Genomic DNA, 13,808 nt, shown 5'->3' with positions numbered 1-13,808 from the left:
TGCAAAACATCCATGCAAACAAGGCAGCAGTCCACTGATAGGTCACCTGAAAGGACACATGTGGACACGGGTTATATTCATTAAAAGGACTTACTTCTTATGCAATACAGTCTGTACATATATAGATTTGCTTTATCATTTTACAGTGGCAATTGTTTAAGGCAAATCATGGTCATTTAATTGTAAATATATTTTTTAACTGCATGAAGCTTCAGTGAATATCAAAATGTTAATTCTTACAAATTAATGTGGTCTGATTTCACACTGCTTTGATCAGCTGACTTCCTGAGAACCATTCCTATGTGAATTTTTTTCAATTTTATGCAAAGTGCTACTTTATAAATGCTTTTATTGTCACTTTTTAGTGATTGTACAATCTAGCCACGTAATTGCAATATAATTTTTTAGCCTTCTCAATTTCTACATCATTTCCTCATTCTTTCTGTTGGTTCTTTTCTCCTGTCTTTTTGTCTGAAAGACTGTTTCTTCTTGCTCTTAGTAAGTAGTTTCTCTACCTGTTTTGACTCCTAAAAAAAAAAAACCCTCAACAGCAACAGCACAACCTTTGCTTTGCACAGTTACACATGTTGTGAAATAACTTCAAATCAGCTTTAATGTTCTCTATAATTTGGTGTTCTCTTTAGGTAACAAAAGCTGCAGTGGATCTATACAGAGCTTATCTTCAACAGATACCAAAGATACACTAAAGGCTCCATCAAACCCTGATTTGCCTCCCAAAATGTGCAGGAGGTTAAGATTAGATACTGCATCAAGTAATGGCTATCAAAGACCAGGATCTGTGTAAGTCATTAGGGCCCTTTGGAGATTTGTGTTGTTACAGTATTGTCTGTTGTAAAGTGATTCCAGAGAAGTACATTAAGTAATTGAAAAAGCATGCGTGAGTGCTTGATTTTAATATTTCTGTATTTGTTAATTATTTGTCTAGTTTTGTTAAAACTGTAGACATATGAGATGGCACGAAGTCTGTAAGTAAGTTGAAAGACTACCACTGACTTTATTAGACTAGAGATAAGGTAGAAATGTTTCCTAGAAAAATGATTAGTAGTATTTTCTCTGGTTCTTCTGGAATTTAATGTTTCAAGGAGCAGAAATGCTATTTGCTGTACATGCTGTTATATCAGAAAGATCATCAGATTTTATTTCTGTAAGTCCAAAATTGGAGGAAGGAAAAAAAAACAAAATCAACCTTCTGCTCTGAAATGTCTTCAGTTGCTGCATGATAAATAGTTGATTTCTAAGGGTTGGGGTTTGGCTTGGTTTGGTTTGGTTTTGATTTTATTTCTTTAATGCTGAGAGGAAGATCATTCTAAGTAATAGAGGTTGTGATTTAGTCTATTGAGATTTAGGTTAATAATGTTTCTCAGTGCTTTCAGAAGACCTAAAAGTCAGAAGATCTTTCCTGATCTGACTTTGACTCAGAATAATCTCTGTCCCCATGAACAAGTGATTTCCAGATCTGCAGAGCATCAAGAAGTTCTTCAAATAATCCAGAATATCATTCAGCCTCTCCACTTTGTTATCTGGGAGGAATCACAGTAGTAATTTCACAGACTCCTGTGTCTTACTTAAACAGAGAATTCTGCACAGCTCAGAGTTCCATCATGATAGTGACAGACTTCCAGTGATAGCATTTCCAATATATCTATTGGCCATCCATGAATATAGTTTTGAACACAAGATGCTGAGGTTTCCATTGGTGACTCAGCATGGCACTGGAGCATGTGGAAGTCAGTGGCCCCAATTAGGTTATGCCCTTAAAAAGTATGTTGAATAGGCATGTAAGTGAATAATTTTTTAAAAAATTTAAATGTATCCATGTCTTTAGATGGTTAAAAGTGAAACTAGTGTGTGTAGTATAAAGCAAGGTGGTGCATTTATTTTCAGAGTGGCTGCAAGAGCACAGTTGTTCGAAAGTGCTGGTTCACTTAAACAAGTTTCTTCAGGACGGTAAGTGCTACATACTTCTTAACACTCTGTAAAATCCTTTCTGCTTTGCTGGCTTCAGAGATTGAAATAGAAGTGTTGGAGCTTTGTTCTGTGTCTTTTGGACAGCATCATGTGGCATGTGAAATTTTTTTTGGTTTATTAAGCTTCTTCTTTCTTTAAAGGAAAGCTAAATTGCATAGAGAATAACAGCCAGTGTAGTTATTCTATCACCTAGGGAAATAGTGAGAGATGCTCAGGTCAGCTGTCTCCTTAAGGACACAGATACAAGAGAAAATTAACAGTATTTAAATTAGAATGAGGGTGCTGTACTTTCTCCATAGAGCTGTTTGTATGGAATGCCTTCAGCACAGTAGCAAAATTGCTGGTTTATGGTAATTTGCTCATATAGGCAGGTCTGGAATAACATCTACTTTAGAAAGTTCAAGATTAACTTGATCAGGATTTCTGTCTTTACCATCACACCTTCCATGCCTTGGAGAAACTGTTGATCTTTCTTCTTGATAGTGTGCAGCAGGAAGTATTGACATTTTCTTCACAATTATTTGCATTTATTTCATGGATTTCATTCGTTTTTATATTAAATTAATTTAGAATGTTCTAGTAAGTGTTTATCTACGGAGCAGTATCTTCTGTACATTACTACTCCCCTTACAAGTAATAGAAAAAGCAGATAAAAAAGTGGGTGTGGGAAAACATCTGTCTCTCTTTTCACTGTCCCAACTTTTCACATTCTTTGAGACAGAACACATTTTTCTCCACCACTTTACTCACTGATATACCCACAACTTACCAGAAGTGTTGAGCAATGAAAAAAAGACGTCAATCCATGAATCCAAAAGTAATAACCTAAGGTAGCACAGATGTAAAGGAAGATGCCAACATGTTGAAATGTGTGGCCACGGAATGTGGCTGTCCTTTCTGGCAGATCTAGCAGGGGAGGGAATGAAAAAGCTCTCCTGCAAGGGCCCACTGATTTTGTGAGAGAAGCAGCTTTCAGGAATCAAGGCTGTTCTTCTTTTGTGTAGTACGTGAACTGTAAGATGAACAAAAAGAAGGGTGGCAGGGGCAGAAAGGGATGTGAAAAGATCAGGGCAATAATTTAAGAAAGAAAAGTATAAATGAAGGGTCTGGAATGTTCTTAAGCCAGTGCCGTACGTTGAAGGCAATGACTGCTTCACCAGCCCTGCATCATTTCATCTCCAACACTGTTCTTTTTCTTATTTTGTATTACTTCCTTCTTTCAAACTCATCTCTGTTGTTCCTTCAGAGCCTGTGCTACCTGTATCTGTATATAAAAAGTATGTAAGAAGCAAAAATCTGACAAAGGAAAAGGTAGCAATTTGATAGTGGATGTGGAGAGCGGATAACAAAGCCGAAAACACTGAAAGGCTGAATAGCTCCTCTACTTCAGCCTTCATAAGAAAGCAGAAGAGCAACAGGAGCGAGGAGAATGGAAAATGAGAGGTTAGCAGGCAGAATGAGGAAGAAATCAGAAGTAGCTCAGCTGCTCTTACAGTGCTGCTTAAGTCAGTGTACGATTTCGCAATTCAGAGCCAGCTTTTATTTAGCTGCATGTTATGAACATGAAGGCTGATTTAAAACCTTAGAATAGTCTTTTCTTTTTCTTTTTTTTTTTTTTTTTTTGGCTCTGAAATATGTAGAAATCATGGTAATTACATCTTGATCTTGCAGTATAAAGGCCTCCTGTGTTCATAACTCTGATAACCAATGAACATATGCAGGACCAAGTGTAAGAGAAGCTATTTTTAAGCTGCCTGGTTTGATACCAGAAATACTCAAGTCAAGACAGTGTTGGACTCTGCAGGGTCCAACCTGCTAAGATAAATTTTAAGCTACTGCTTACCTATGCATTATAGAATGTAAGTAACTTCATCCCTGCTTGAAGCACCTGTTGCCTGTTGTGGTCTTTGGTACAGTAGGCAGATCAAAAGTACCTGTATGGCTTTGCAGTCTCACATTGTTTTCTGTATTCCAGCAGATAATTCTGCACTTGATACTTCACTGCCACAGTGCTCTGGTCCTACTTAGTTCCTTCTTCCATGCAGTCTTTGCAGCCCTGCTTTCTGTCTTTGTGTGATGCAGCAGGTCTATAATGAGTGTGTCTCCTCTTTTTTAAGGCGTTATGTGACCTGTTTTCTCTCCTTGTATACATGAGTACGTTCTCCTCTAACAATAAAGGGTTTTTCTAGTCAGCAAGACAACAAGAGACTATAGTACATGTGTTAGGATTGGACTGGGAAGACCAAAATGTTATGCCCTGGCCAGCCTGTGCTCTCTTTTTCCAATTACAGAGTTACTTTGACTTCTGTCTTCCTATTTCTTGACTTGAAGTTTATTATTCATCAGTTTCCCTCACTGTGGTATTAAGCTAGTGTGTACACTGAGACCAGTCTCTGTTGCTAATCTAGTATGCACTTGGAAGAGGTGAAGGAGTTTTCTTTCTATTTTCACAAATACTGCAGTTAGATAAGTCTAAGTCAGGCCTGAGGTCTGTTTATTGCAGCTTCTGTATGGAAATACACCAACTCATAATCCCTGACCCTACATTTTCTTGACATTGATTTAGAGGAACACAGAAAGTCGAGTCTCCTGAAGTGAGAAACTGCATTAGAAGAAGAATTTTCATTAGAAAAATGGGAAGGAGTAGGTGACAGCAAGAGGCTCTACCTTTCAGCAGGATCTCTAGATGCCAAGCTGGGACTTCAGTAGGAGTAGACTGATGTTTTCAAGCCCTCTAGACCCATGCTCCTTTCCCAACCATATGATTAAATATTCTTTTCCAGTTATTCTTCCAGTTTCATTTTCATGCTGTATTTTGCATTTCCTAAAACACCTGGAATGCCTTGCCCAGACAAGGTCAGTGTACTTTACTCAGACTTGGTTTTGAGTCTGCCATCTCCAGGGCTCTATAAACCTTTCTTCTTCCTGTAGGATAATATTAACTGGTGATTCATCTGAGAGAGATTCATATGTTTTCCCTCATTCGTTCCTGTTTTGGCTTTGTCTTGCTAGACTGAAAAGTCATTAGTGCAGGAGCATGGTTTTAAAGCTTGTTTATATCTTTCAAAATAGTTATTATTACTATTATTACTAGAGCCTCAGATATTGTTGACTGTGCATAGTCAAGCAAAAGAATTTATGATCTGATGAGTACTGATCCTTTGACTGCTAATATATTTATCATTATGGGCTCAAAACAACCATAATAGGAAGTAAGGAAATGGAAAATGCATTTTTCTCATCTGGAATCTATCCAGTAAGGCCATGAAAAGAAGGAACTTCTAGGAAATATGGGTATCATTTTCTGAAGTTGTTGTTTTTATTTTCCTCTTCCCTAAACAACATGAATCACACTCTTATCAGGTTATTAACATCATCTTAAAAGAGTGATAGGTGATGTTATCACATGCTTTTTAACAGCCTTGTTTCTAGGGAGGACAGCATTAACAGCATCAGTAAGAATGTCCGTTTTTGTAATCACAGACAAAATGCCCAAGAACCTGCAAGCCCATTTCATGATCAGTGCTTCCAGATGGATAGGGTTGAAGTGAGTAAAAACAAATATGAGAACCTAAATAATCAAATCAAGTGTGGAGGCAATAACCAGGTGCTTGAAAATTGCTCCAGAATTATTATGAGTAAATATACTTAAATCTGTCCCTCTTTGTACCATCACAGATGGTTTGTAGATAACTTTGGGGTGTAGTTGCTCTCCCACAGGAGCAAGGTACTGTGAAGAATCCTGTAATTCATCAGCTTTTGATAAAATGAAATGTTGTGTTTCTCTATCTGTGTAAATGTCAAATACTGAGAGCCTTTCTCTTTTTCCATAGGAGATTTTAGAGGTCTCTTCCAACCTTAGCAATTCTGTGATTCTATAATTCTGAGTCCATGTTTCTTGTCTTTGTTTACTTTTAAGGTAAACATACTTGGATAAGGTAAAACTAGAGGTTGAAAACAGAATCATTCAATAGACATCAGAGAATATAGGAGAAAATAGCATTAATTTCTTAACTTTTTCTAAGGGCAACAAAAACAACGTCATGTTTCAAGAATGACCTAAGAAATTCTGCCTCACATTTAATATTGCCTTAAATGTCTTTTGTCCCACTGTGATTACTCAAGTGTCCCATTATTAACATGGACACCTGGATTGATAGTCAAATTATTCAGATTTTAAATAATCCCTGTGCTTTAGTAAGTTAACTACCTACTACCTTGTGTCCATTGCAATCTTTAACAGTTACTCTACTGTTTTATATGTGTAAAATCCATGATTATGCCACACAGGTGTATTGGGTTTGAATAACAAGGGGTCATGGCTGGGCCAACCCATCCCAACAGGCTGTTTTGTCATAGTGTTACTGATTTTGGTCAGTATAATTAGAACATCTGCATTGCTCTTTGTTGACTTTGAGGAAAAATGAGATTAAATCATTTTAGTTTATGTGTGACCTTCAGTAAAGTCATCCAGTAACCCTCTGTATATACATTATGTAGATTATTATGTGTGCATTTGTACAGATTATATAGAGTAATGAATCTTCACACCTGTCTTGTCAAGTGTGGATGGCAAACTCTTCACAACAGGAGGCACCAAGGAGTTGTTTTGGAAAAAACTCTATTCAGGGCAGTCTACACCAGCCAGAGAGCAAGCTAACATTTAAGAAAACTGAACAAACAGGGATCCAGTGCTCATCTTGTTTTAGTTAGCTGATGGGATGTAACCAGGATGACAGTATTAAAAATCAGAAATGTTTCCAGTGTCCTGAAAATAAGCTGCCCTTGGATATCATGGGTGCAACTCAAAATTCCTGATCTCCTCTGAAAACCTCATCCTGAGAATGTAACCCTTGAGGAGTCATTAGCTTGCTTAAGATGAAGGCAAAACATGCCATTTAGGCCAGTCATAAATCAGAGAACCAATAGAAGAAAAGCTTTTTATTCAGAGGGAGAAATCATCTCTGGAAAGCTCTCACATAAAAACTTCAGAATATGTCCAACCACTCTCATACCTTTAAAGGTTCAAATGAATGATGATAATGCTTATGATGTGGCACTGTTAATTAATCTAACATACAACTCTGTTACCTTACTGTTTTGGGAGAAAGACATGATAGATTACGTGCCACTTGCATATACACGCTCTCAAAAAGTATGCAGAAAATTTTAAACTTTGCCACAGATAACATATTGGGTCACTGAGATAAATCCTGGCTAGAAGGAAACCTCATTTGGCACTTCCCCATCACATCACACAAAGGTGAAATAATCAACAAGTTCGTCTTCACTTAGTATAGTGTGGGTTTAAAGAAATTCAGAAAAATTGGTGGCTCATGTAAAATTGTTCTGAGTGTGTAAGTTAAAGTCAAGGTATTAGGTGAAGTACAGGAATCTAAAGAGAACTCCTAATTTCCATCTCCATGTGCAAACCCTCATTTTGTACTTTGCAGAATCATAGTGCCAGAAGCCAAGAGGTGACTTCTTCTGTCCTTCTTCTCTGGGACACAATCATTAGTCCTTTTTGTCTCATGTTTACCTTCTAAGTATTATTTTCCTTTGTAGACCTATTAACAATAGTTTCTCACATGTCAAGTTTTTAGACCTTTAATGACTTGATCATCACTTTTGAATTTGTCTCCAGGCAATCCATGACTGACTTCAAACAGTATGCTCAGTTCAGTACTTACTTGAATGACAACTTCATTTTAAAAGTTCCAAATTACATTCCTGTTTAAGTATCTAAGTAGGATGTCATTCTCTTTTCTGCAATAACATGCTTGTTAACTCCAGTAAGCTTGAAGTTATTATCTGCTGTAATTCTACTCCTCTGAACTGCTGTGTAACCAGTCATTATCATATTGCATTTTTACAACTACTTCTTATACTTCCTAGGTTTTAATATAATTTCTTTATACCTTTTTCCTTGTTATCTCATTTATTGCAAGCCTGTATTTTTTTCTTTCAGACAAGCAAAAGCCATGTATTCCTGTAAGGCTGAGCATAGTCATGAGCTGTCTTTCCCACAGGGGGCAATATTTTCCAATGGTAAGATTTGTTTTACGTTGACTTATATATTAAAAAAGAACATATAAAAAACTGAACCATATCCACAAAAATGGGGGCATAATTTCATTTTTAGCTCTCAGGTTTTGCCCTGTTTTTTCAATTGCTCTTGAATAAATACCATCTAAATCAATATGTGTAGCATGTGTGGGATTTTTTAACAGTGTTAAAAGTTGTGTATATGTTTTTTTGCAGTGTATCCATCAGTGGAACCAGGCTGGTTAAAGGCAACTTATGAAGGCAAAACAGGACTAGTTCCTGAGAATTATGTTGTCTTCCTCTAGTAATCTTTAGTGGACAGCAATATCTTCATGGTATCCATGGTAACAAATAATACGCACTGTGATTTTTATCTGACACAGATATGGGATCAGCCCGTTAGCTGAGTGGTAGGTTTGCTTCAGATGCTGCAGCTGCAGGTTACAGAGCTCCCTGCCAGCAGAACAGAATGTGATGAAACAGTTAACAGTTTCTGTGCTGAGGACGGTACTCTGTTTAAATAACTTCCATTGTTTGCAAAAGGTTGTTCTGTTCTTCTTTTATGGGTAAGGAACACTAGAGCAATAAAATAAAAAAAAGTTGCTATTTAGCTGCAGACTTTCAGGTCCAAAGATGTTGCTCGCAGAAGTGTGAAATTTGGACACAATGCACTCTATGACATTTCTTGTAATCTGTGGTTTTTAATATGGAAAATCGTGGACTTTTTCATAATGTAAGTACTGCTTCTATTGTGATCTGAATTCTCCCTTAGAAAACTTGATTCTAAAATTAATCCTAATCATTTCAAATAAGAAATGACTTTTCCATAAATCAGAAGTTGGAACTTCTGTTAGTCACTGAGTTACAATATGGTATAGGATTTATACAACTGATAATATCAGTTTATACACTGCCTGAGCAGTGAGTGCTCATTCAAAATGTGGTATGTTTAATGAATGTTTCATTCAAGTACTTATTCGATTTCTTTCCTTCTTTCTGTATCAGCATAGATAATTTTAACAATTTTTATTTCAATGATAACCATTATCTGGAAGATACTCTCTCTGTGTCCCAGAACATCATCCGTAGAAAACAAGGAGATGTTGAATCTGGACTGATGGGTAGTCATGTGAAGTGAGCAGTGAACAAACAGCAGTATGTTTTGAAACCTGAGATAAATTGTAACTCATTCTTTTTCCATTGCAAATAAGACAAATGACCTGTGAACTAGCCAATTTTATAAGCTATGGATGCTAAAAGCTCCACGTAGCAATAAAATTACTTAGTGTTATTTCTCCTGACTTCTGCTAAAATATTTGACAAAGATTCTCTCCTTCCACAGAGTAAAAAATCCTTACTTTTCACAGGTATTGTAAAGATCTATTGATTGCTCCTGGTAGGACTGAAAAGAAAAAAAACCCAAAAATAAAAACAAGTCAAAGAAAACCCCAGAAACCATAAGTAGCTTTCTCAATCTGAGCAGTTTTCTTGTACACCTTGAGGGAAAACATGCACTGCTTGCTTGGCTACTTGCCATTCCTGATTGAAAACTGAGACATTTAACCTCCGTATTAGTATTTCTTCAACATCAGTTCTTCCAGAAGAATTCACTGTTTCATAGAACTGTCTAGGCTTAGTTTCATAGATCTGTCAAGGCTCAGTTCTTCCTCCAGTAGCAGAAATCAACATACAAATCTTCTGTTGATTTCTGAGTTGCACACTACTTCGAGAAAGTTTAAGGAAGAACTGCTGTTAGGACTAAAAACATCAGTAAATTTTTAACTGCTGCTTTTTTCTTTCCATAGCCTTTTTCTTGTTTAAATTGAAAAGTAAGATTCATTGCCAACAGAAAGAAGCACATCAGAACATTCTTTACTTCTATCTAGTGCATGAATTCAGAGCAATTGCTAGAATTCAGGCTGGTGGTAGAATCCTGCAGGATCCTTCTCCTCACTCATTCAAGTCTTGAGTGATGATCAGAGAAAGAGGCTCAAAGAACATCCCTCCAAAAATGGTCTAGCTTTTCATAGGGGGAGTCTGAACAAGACTGACTGCAGGCAGTTGAGGACAGACCCCGTGCATTAGTGTCTGAGTGACGTGGGCTCTTTCTCCACCCTGAACAGTTTCATTAAGTCCCAAAACATGTTTCACTTCATCTTGAATCCAGACTGTTCCCAGTGCAATGATGAAGGGTTGTTCCAGATGGCACTGGCAGTGAAGGCAGACACGTGTGTGCTCATCTTATTTGCCCAGAGCAGATGTGAAAGGAAGTGAAGGTCTTTGCTCAGCCAGTTGAATCTTTCTTCATTTTAAGGCAAGCCAGGTTTTCTTAGTCTAAGCTATGCTTGAGATTGCCATTGCCCTGAGAAGACCAACATGGTTTTGGTTGTGTTTTTGCTGTATTTCACAATCGAAAAACTGTAGGCTGTCGAAAGGTTTACCTCTGGTGACCTTCCCAGGGGAAGTGCTGCTGCCGGCAAAAAGGAGGAGAAAGGGAAGCAGAGCTTGAGCAGAGGCTGGTGGCCCAGCACGTCTCACACAGGCAGAAAAATGCAGTGATCAGGGGAAAAAATCTGAGCTTCTGTCTGTTACAGGGGGTCAGTAGCAAACCTGTATTGAACATCCTTTGATGACTCCTCATACCTCTTAAGGGCAATTTAATCGTTGTGAAATTCTTGAGGAATTGTGAAATAAAAAATGTAGAAAACATTTTCTCTTACTTGCTTTGTTCTAGCCAGATTTAAAAATAAGTGGGTAAAAAAACCCTAAGGTTAGTTAATTTCACATCCCCTGTATATGTCTCACAATTCTTCAGTACTGTGTTTTGAAAGCAGCTGATCTGAGTGCAAGCTAGAGAAGTCAAAGATGCCAAGTTCATTAAAAATTTTGTAAAACTGCAAAGTTCAGTTACAGATTAAGCAAGTAGAGCCTGTAAGTGTTGAGGGAAAGATTGTAGAAAGACCTGGAGGAATCCCTGTGGAGGTGTTTCATCTGTTCTACACATTCATCTCATATTAGACTGAAATTTGGATTGAAGAAGACGACTTTGTAGGAAACTGGATTCCATTCATGTGCTGCTCACAAAGCAAATCTGTATTTTCCTCTGTAATGCTCTGCAGCTTTGTCAGGCCCTTCTTCTGAACTAGCAATAAATAAATTTTAAATGGTTTAGCTTTAAAATGGCATTTCCTTCTGAAAAAGGTGATGCCCATTCTTACTTACAGTTGACCACTCACTCTCCAGAAGTAGGGGTTTTTATTTTTGGAAATCTTCTATGGTTTTTTTGTACTCTCCTCTGCAGCACCTAGTAGCACTTTCTGTGTGATCTCACTGCTGGGTTGTGGGGTGCATCAGGTGTCCCAGCTCTTCCCTGCCTTTCAAGAGGGAGTTTATATCTACAAGAAGCTGTACAGTGAACCAGAAAGTTGAGTAAGTAGGGGTACAAATACTGAAGTGAAGGAGAGGGCAGCACCAAAGCTTCTCTAATGATGATACTCTCAGGCCTGACCAAAAATCCTTTCTGATAATAGCAAAGAATCAGAAATCTATATAACATTTAAATGGAGATAGAATATTTTGATAATGCCTTGCCAGAAAATTAGGCAATCTGAATTAAATTAGCTCATAGTATTGATTTACTATTCTTTATGGAAGTCAGATTCACTCTACAAGCAAAGGTTAAACAACTTTTTAAATTTATTATTATTATCCTTCCTAAAAGGATGCAGCAGGTTTGTTCCAAATCACACTATAGAACTCAAGGTAGATGATACATTGTGGTTGTTGTTTGTCTTGTGGAAATAATGTCTGTACCCACAACATATAATTAGCCATGTTTTTTCTTTGTTAAACCTTTTGATACGTGTTGCAGCACAACATGAATCAAATTAATAGTGTGAAGGACTGATATATTGTATGATAAATATGTAAAGTATATTAATATTCTATATTCACACTTTTTATTAATGATGATAAAGATTAAATTTTTTGTGTGTAATTCCTATGAGTTCAGTATTAAAATGTCCTTGCCATATTTTGGCATTTAGAGTTATATGTAACAAAACTGTTAAATTAAACCATAGCTATCACTTATGTCCCTAACTAATCTATAATGTTCATTGTACAATTATTTCTGGAAAAAAAAGATGCACAGATTTGCTGACCAGCGCTATTCTATGATAGTAACTTATTTTCCTTTTATATATTTTCTGGTGCTAATCTCTATTCTTTGCCTGTAATTGCATTGAATTGTAATGTGCCTTTAGGAAAGACATGTTAGGAGAGGAAAAGTTGTAAAATTCTGCAGTTCAGAATGGTAATTACAACAACAAAAAAAAGCACTGTACGGCAGTAATTGGATTTTTTTTTGTTGTTAACTTTTCTCCCCTTGCCTATTTTCTACTTAATAAGATTGCATCAGAATAAGTAATGAAACTAAAAAGCACATTGTTCTTGATACTTCGTTCCTAAGGCAGAAGGTTGTGCAATTTTGGATTGAGCAGCAAGAAGAGAAATCCCAGTTAGAGAGCACATCCTCCAGATTGAGGTGGATCTTCTCCACTGATGGAAACTCAAAGCTCTAGTGAAGTCAAAGACAGACCTCTGGCAATTTATAGTGAGGGTTTGCTGACCAGAAGCCCCCAGAAAGTAGATGGAATATTCTGCTAATGGGATAATCCCTGATCCAGCTTGGCATTGTCCTTTCCTTCAGCAGACAGCCTGGATGAATTGCCCAGTGGCCAGAGATCAAAGCCATAGGCAACCTTAGTCTCTCTCTGGATGGTCACAGAGCCTTGAAGCTTCTGCTGGTGCTGCAGCCTGTCCAGCTCCTGCTCCTGCTTGAGGCCTTTTGTCATCTGTACCTGTAGCCAGTGGGAGGTCTCTTCTTTTTTTGTTCAGGATTTTGTATGGGCTTTGGGAGTTTGCTTTGTTTTGTTTTAGTAAGGTGCTTGATATCCAAACAGCCACTAATTCAGTCCCTGAGGATCATATCGGTTCTTTAATTGTCCTGTGTGTGGCAGTGTTTAATAAGCCATTGTTGTTTTAAGTGTAGAGCACAGTGCTTCAACCCTTGGGTGCCTCAGCTGAAAGCTGGTTTGCATCTGAGCTTTCTGCAAGTGTTTTATTGGGAATTGTCATCAAAGCTCTGGCACTAAAGATAGCACCATTATCTCTGCAAGAGTTTCTGTTGGAGCAAAGGGCAGAGCAGCTGAACAGGGCACATGGATAGTTTCAATTTTCAATCATATTTATGGCAATTTTGGAGTTATTAGAGTTTATAGGGGTTACTTTAGATACTATATGGTATTTTAATAGGAAAATATATATAATCAATATCTATATCTATTTAATAAAGTCCTACTAAATTATCTTACTGAACTCTCTGTTTATTTTGTAGTGTCGTTTCAATAATTATCTGCACTCTGTATATATCTACGTGTAAATAACTAGTATGACATGCATAAGCTGACTTTGCAGACATAATTCTATGTTGTATTTTACACTGTATTTCAAAAATCTGAAAAAATGTTTTTCAAAATAAAAATCCTTTATACACAAACAGTTTTATTGGTTTTAAATTTGGGCTCTGGTTCAGCCTTTTCTTTTTTCCAAGTAATAAGTCTTTGGTTCTACTTCTATCCATACCTGCATTTTAGAGTAACACTTCACCCGTGAGGATGCTTTATGTAGATGGGCATATGAACACCAGACCATAGTCTGTCATCCACTGTCCTGGTCATGTGGAAGTCTCCAAAGATGTGGCTTTTGAGGAA

At 37.1% G+C, this 13,808-nt stretch overlaps 1 protein-coding gene across 2 annotated transcripts in view; it reads left to right on the top strand.

Annotated features, from left to right (window-relative positions):
- Positions 1-13,597, top strand: part of ARHGAP42 (Rho GTPase activating protein 42) — a 118,500-nt gene extending 104,903 nt beyond the window's left edge. For both annotated transcript variants that reach the window (XM_017727965.1, XM_017727964.1), the window contains 4 exons: positions 645-801; positions 1,906-1,968; positions 7,958-8,037; positions 8,251-13,597. In XM_017727965.1, coding sequence (XP_017583454.1) covers positions 645-801; positions 1,906-1,968; positions 7,958-8,037; positions 8,251-8,339 — 389 coding nt within the window. In that variant the 3' untranslated portion in view covers positions 8,340-13,597. The remainder of the gene's footprint in view (positions 1-644; positions 802-1,905; positions 1,969-7,957; positions 8,038-8,250) is intronic.
- The last annotated feature ends 211 nt before the right edge of the window (positions 13,598-13,808 follow it).

This window comes from Corvus brachyrhynchos, unplaced genomic scaffold (assembly GCF_000691975.1).
Source record: "Corvus brachyrhynchos isolate BGI_N302 unplaced genomic scaffold, ASM69197v1 scaffold832, whole genome shotgun sequence".
Lineage (NCBI taxonomy): Eukaryota > Metazoa > Chordata > Aves > Passeriformes > Corvidae > Corvus > Corvus brachyrhynchos.
This window is presented reverse-complemented; position numbering and strand designations above follow the sequence as displayed.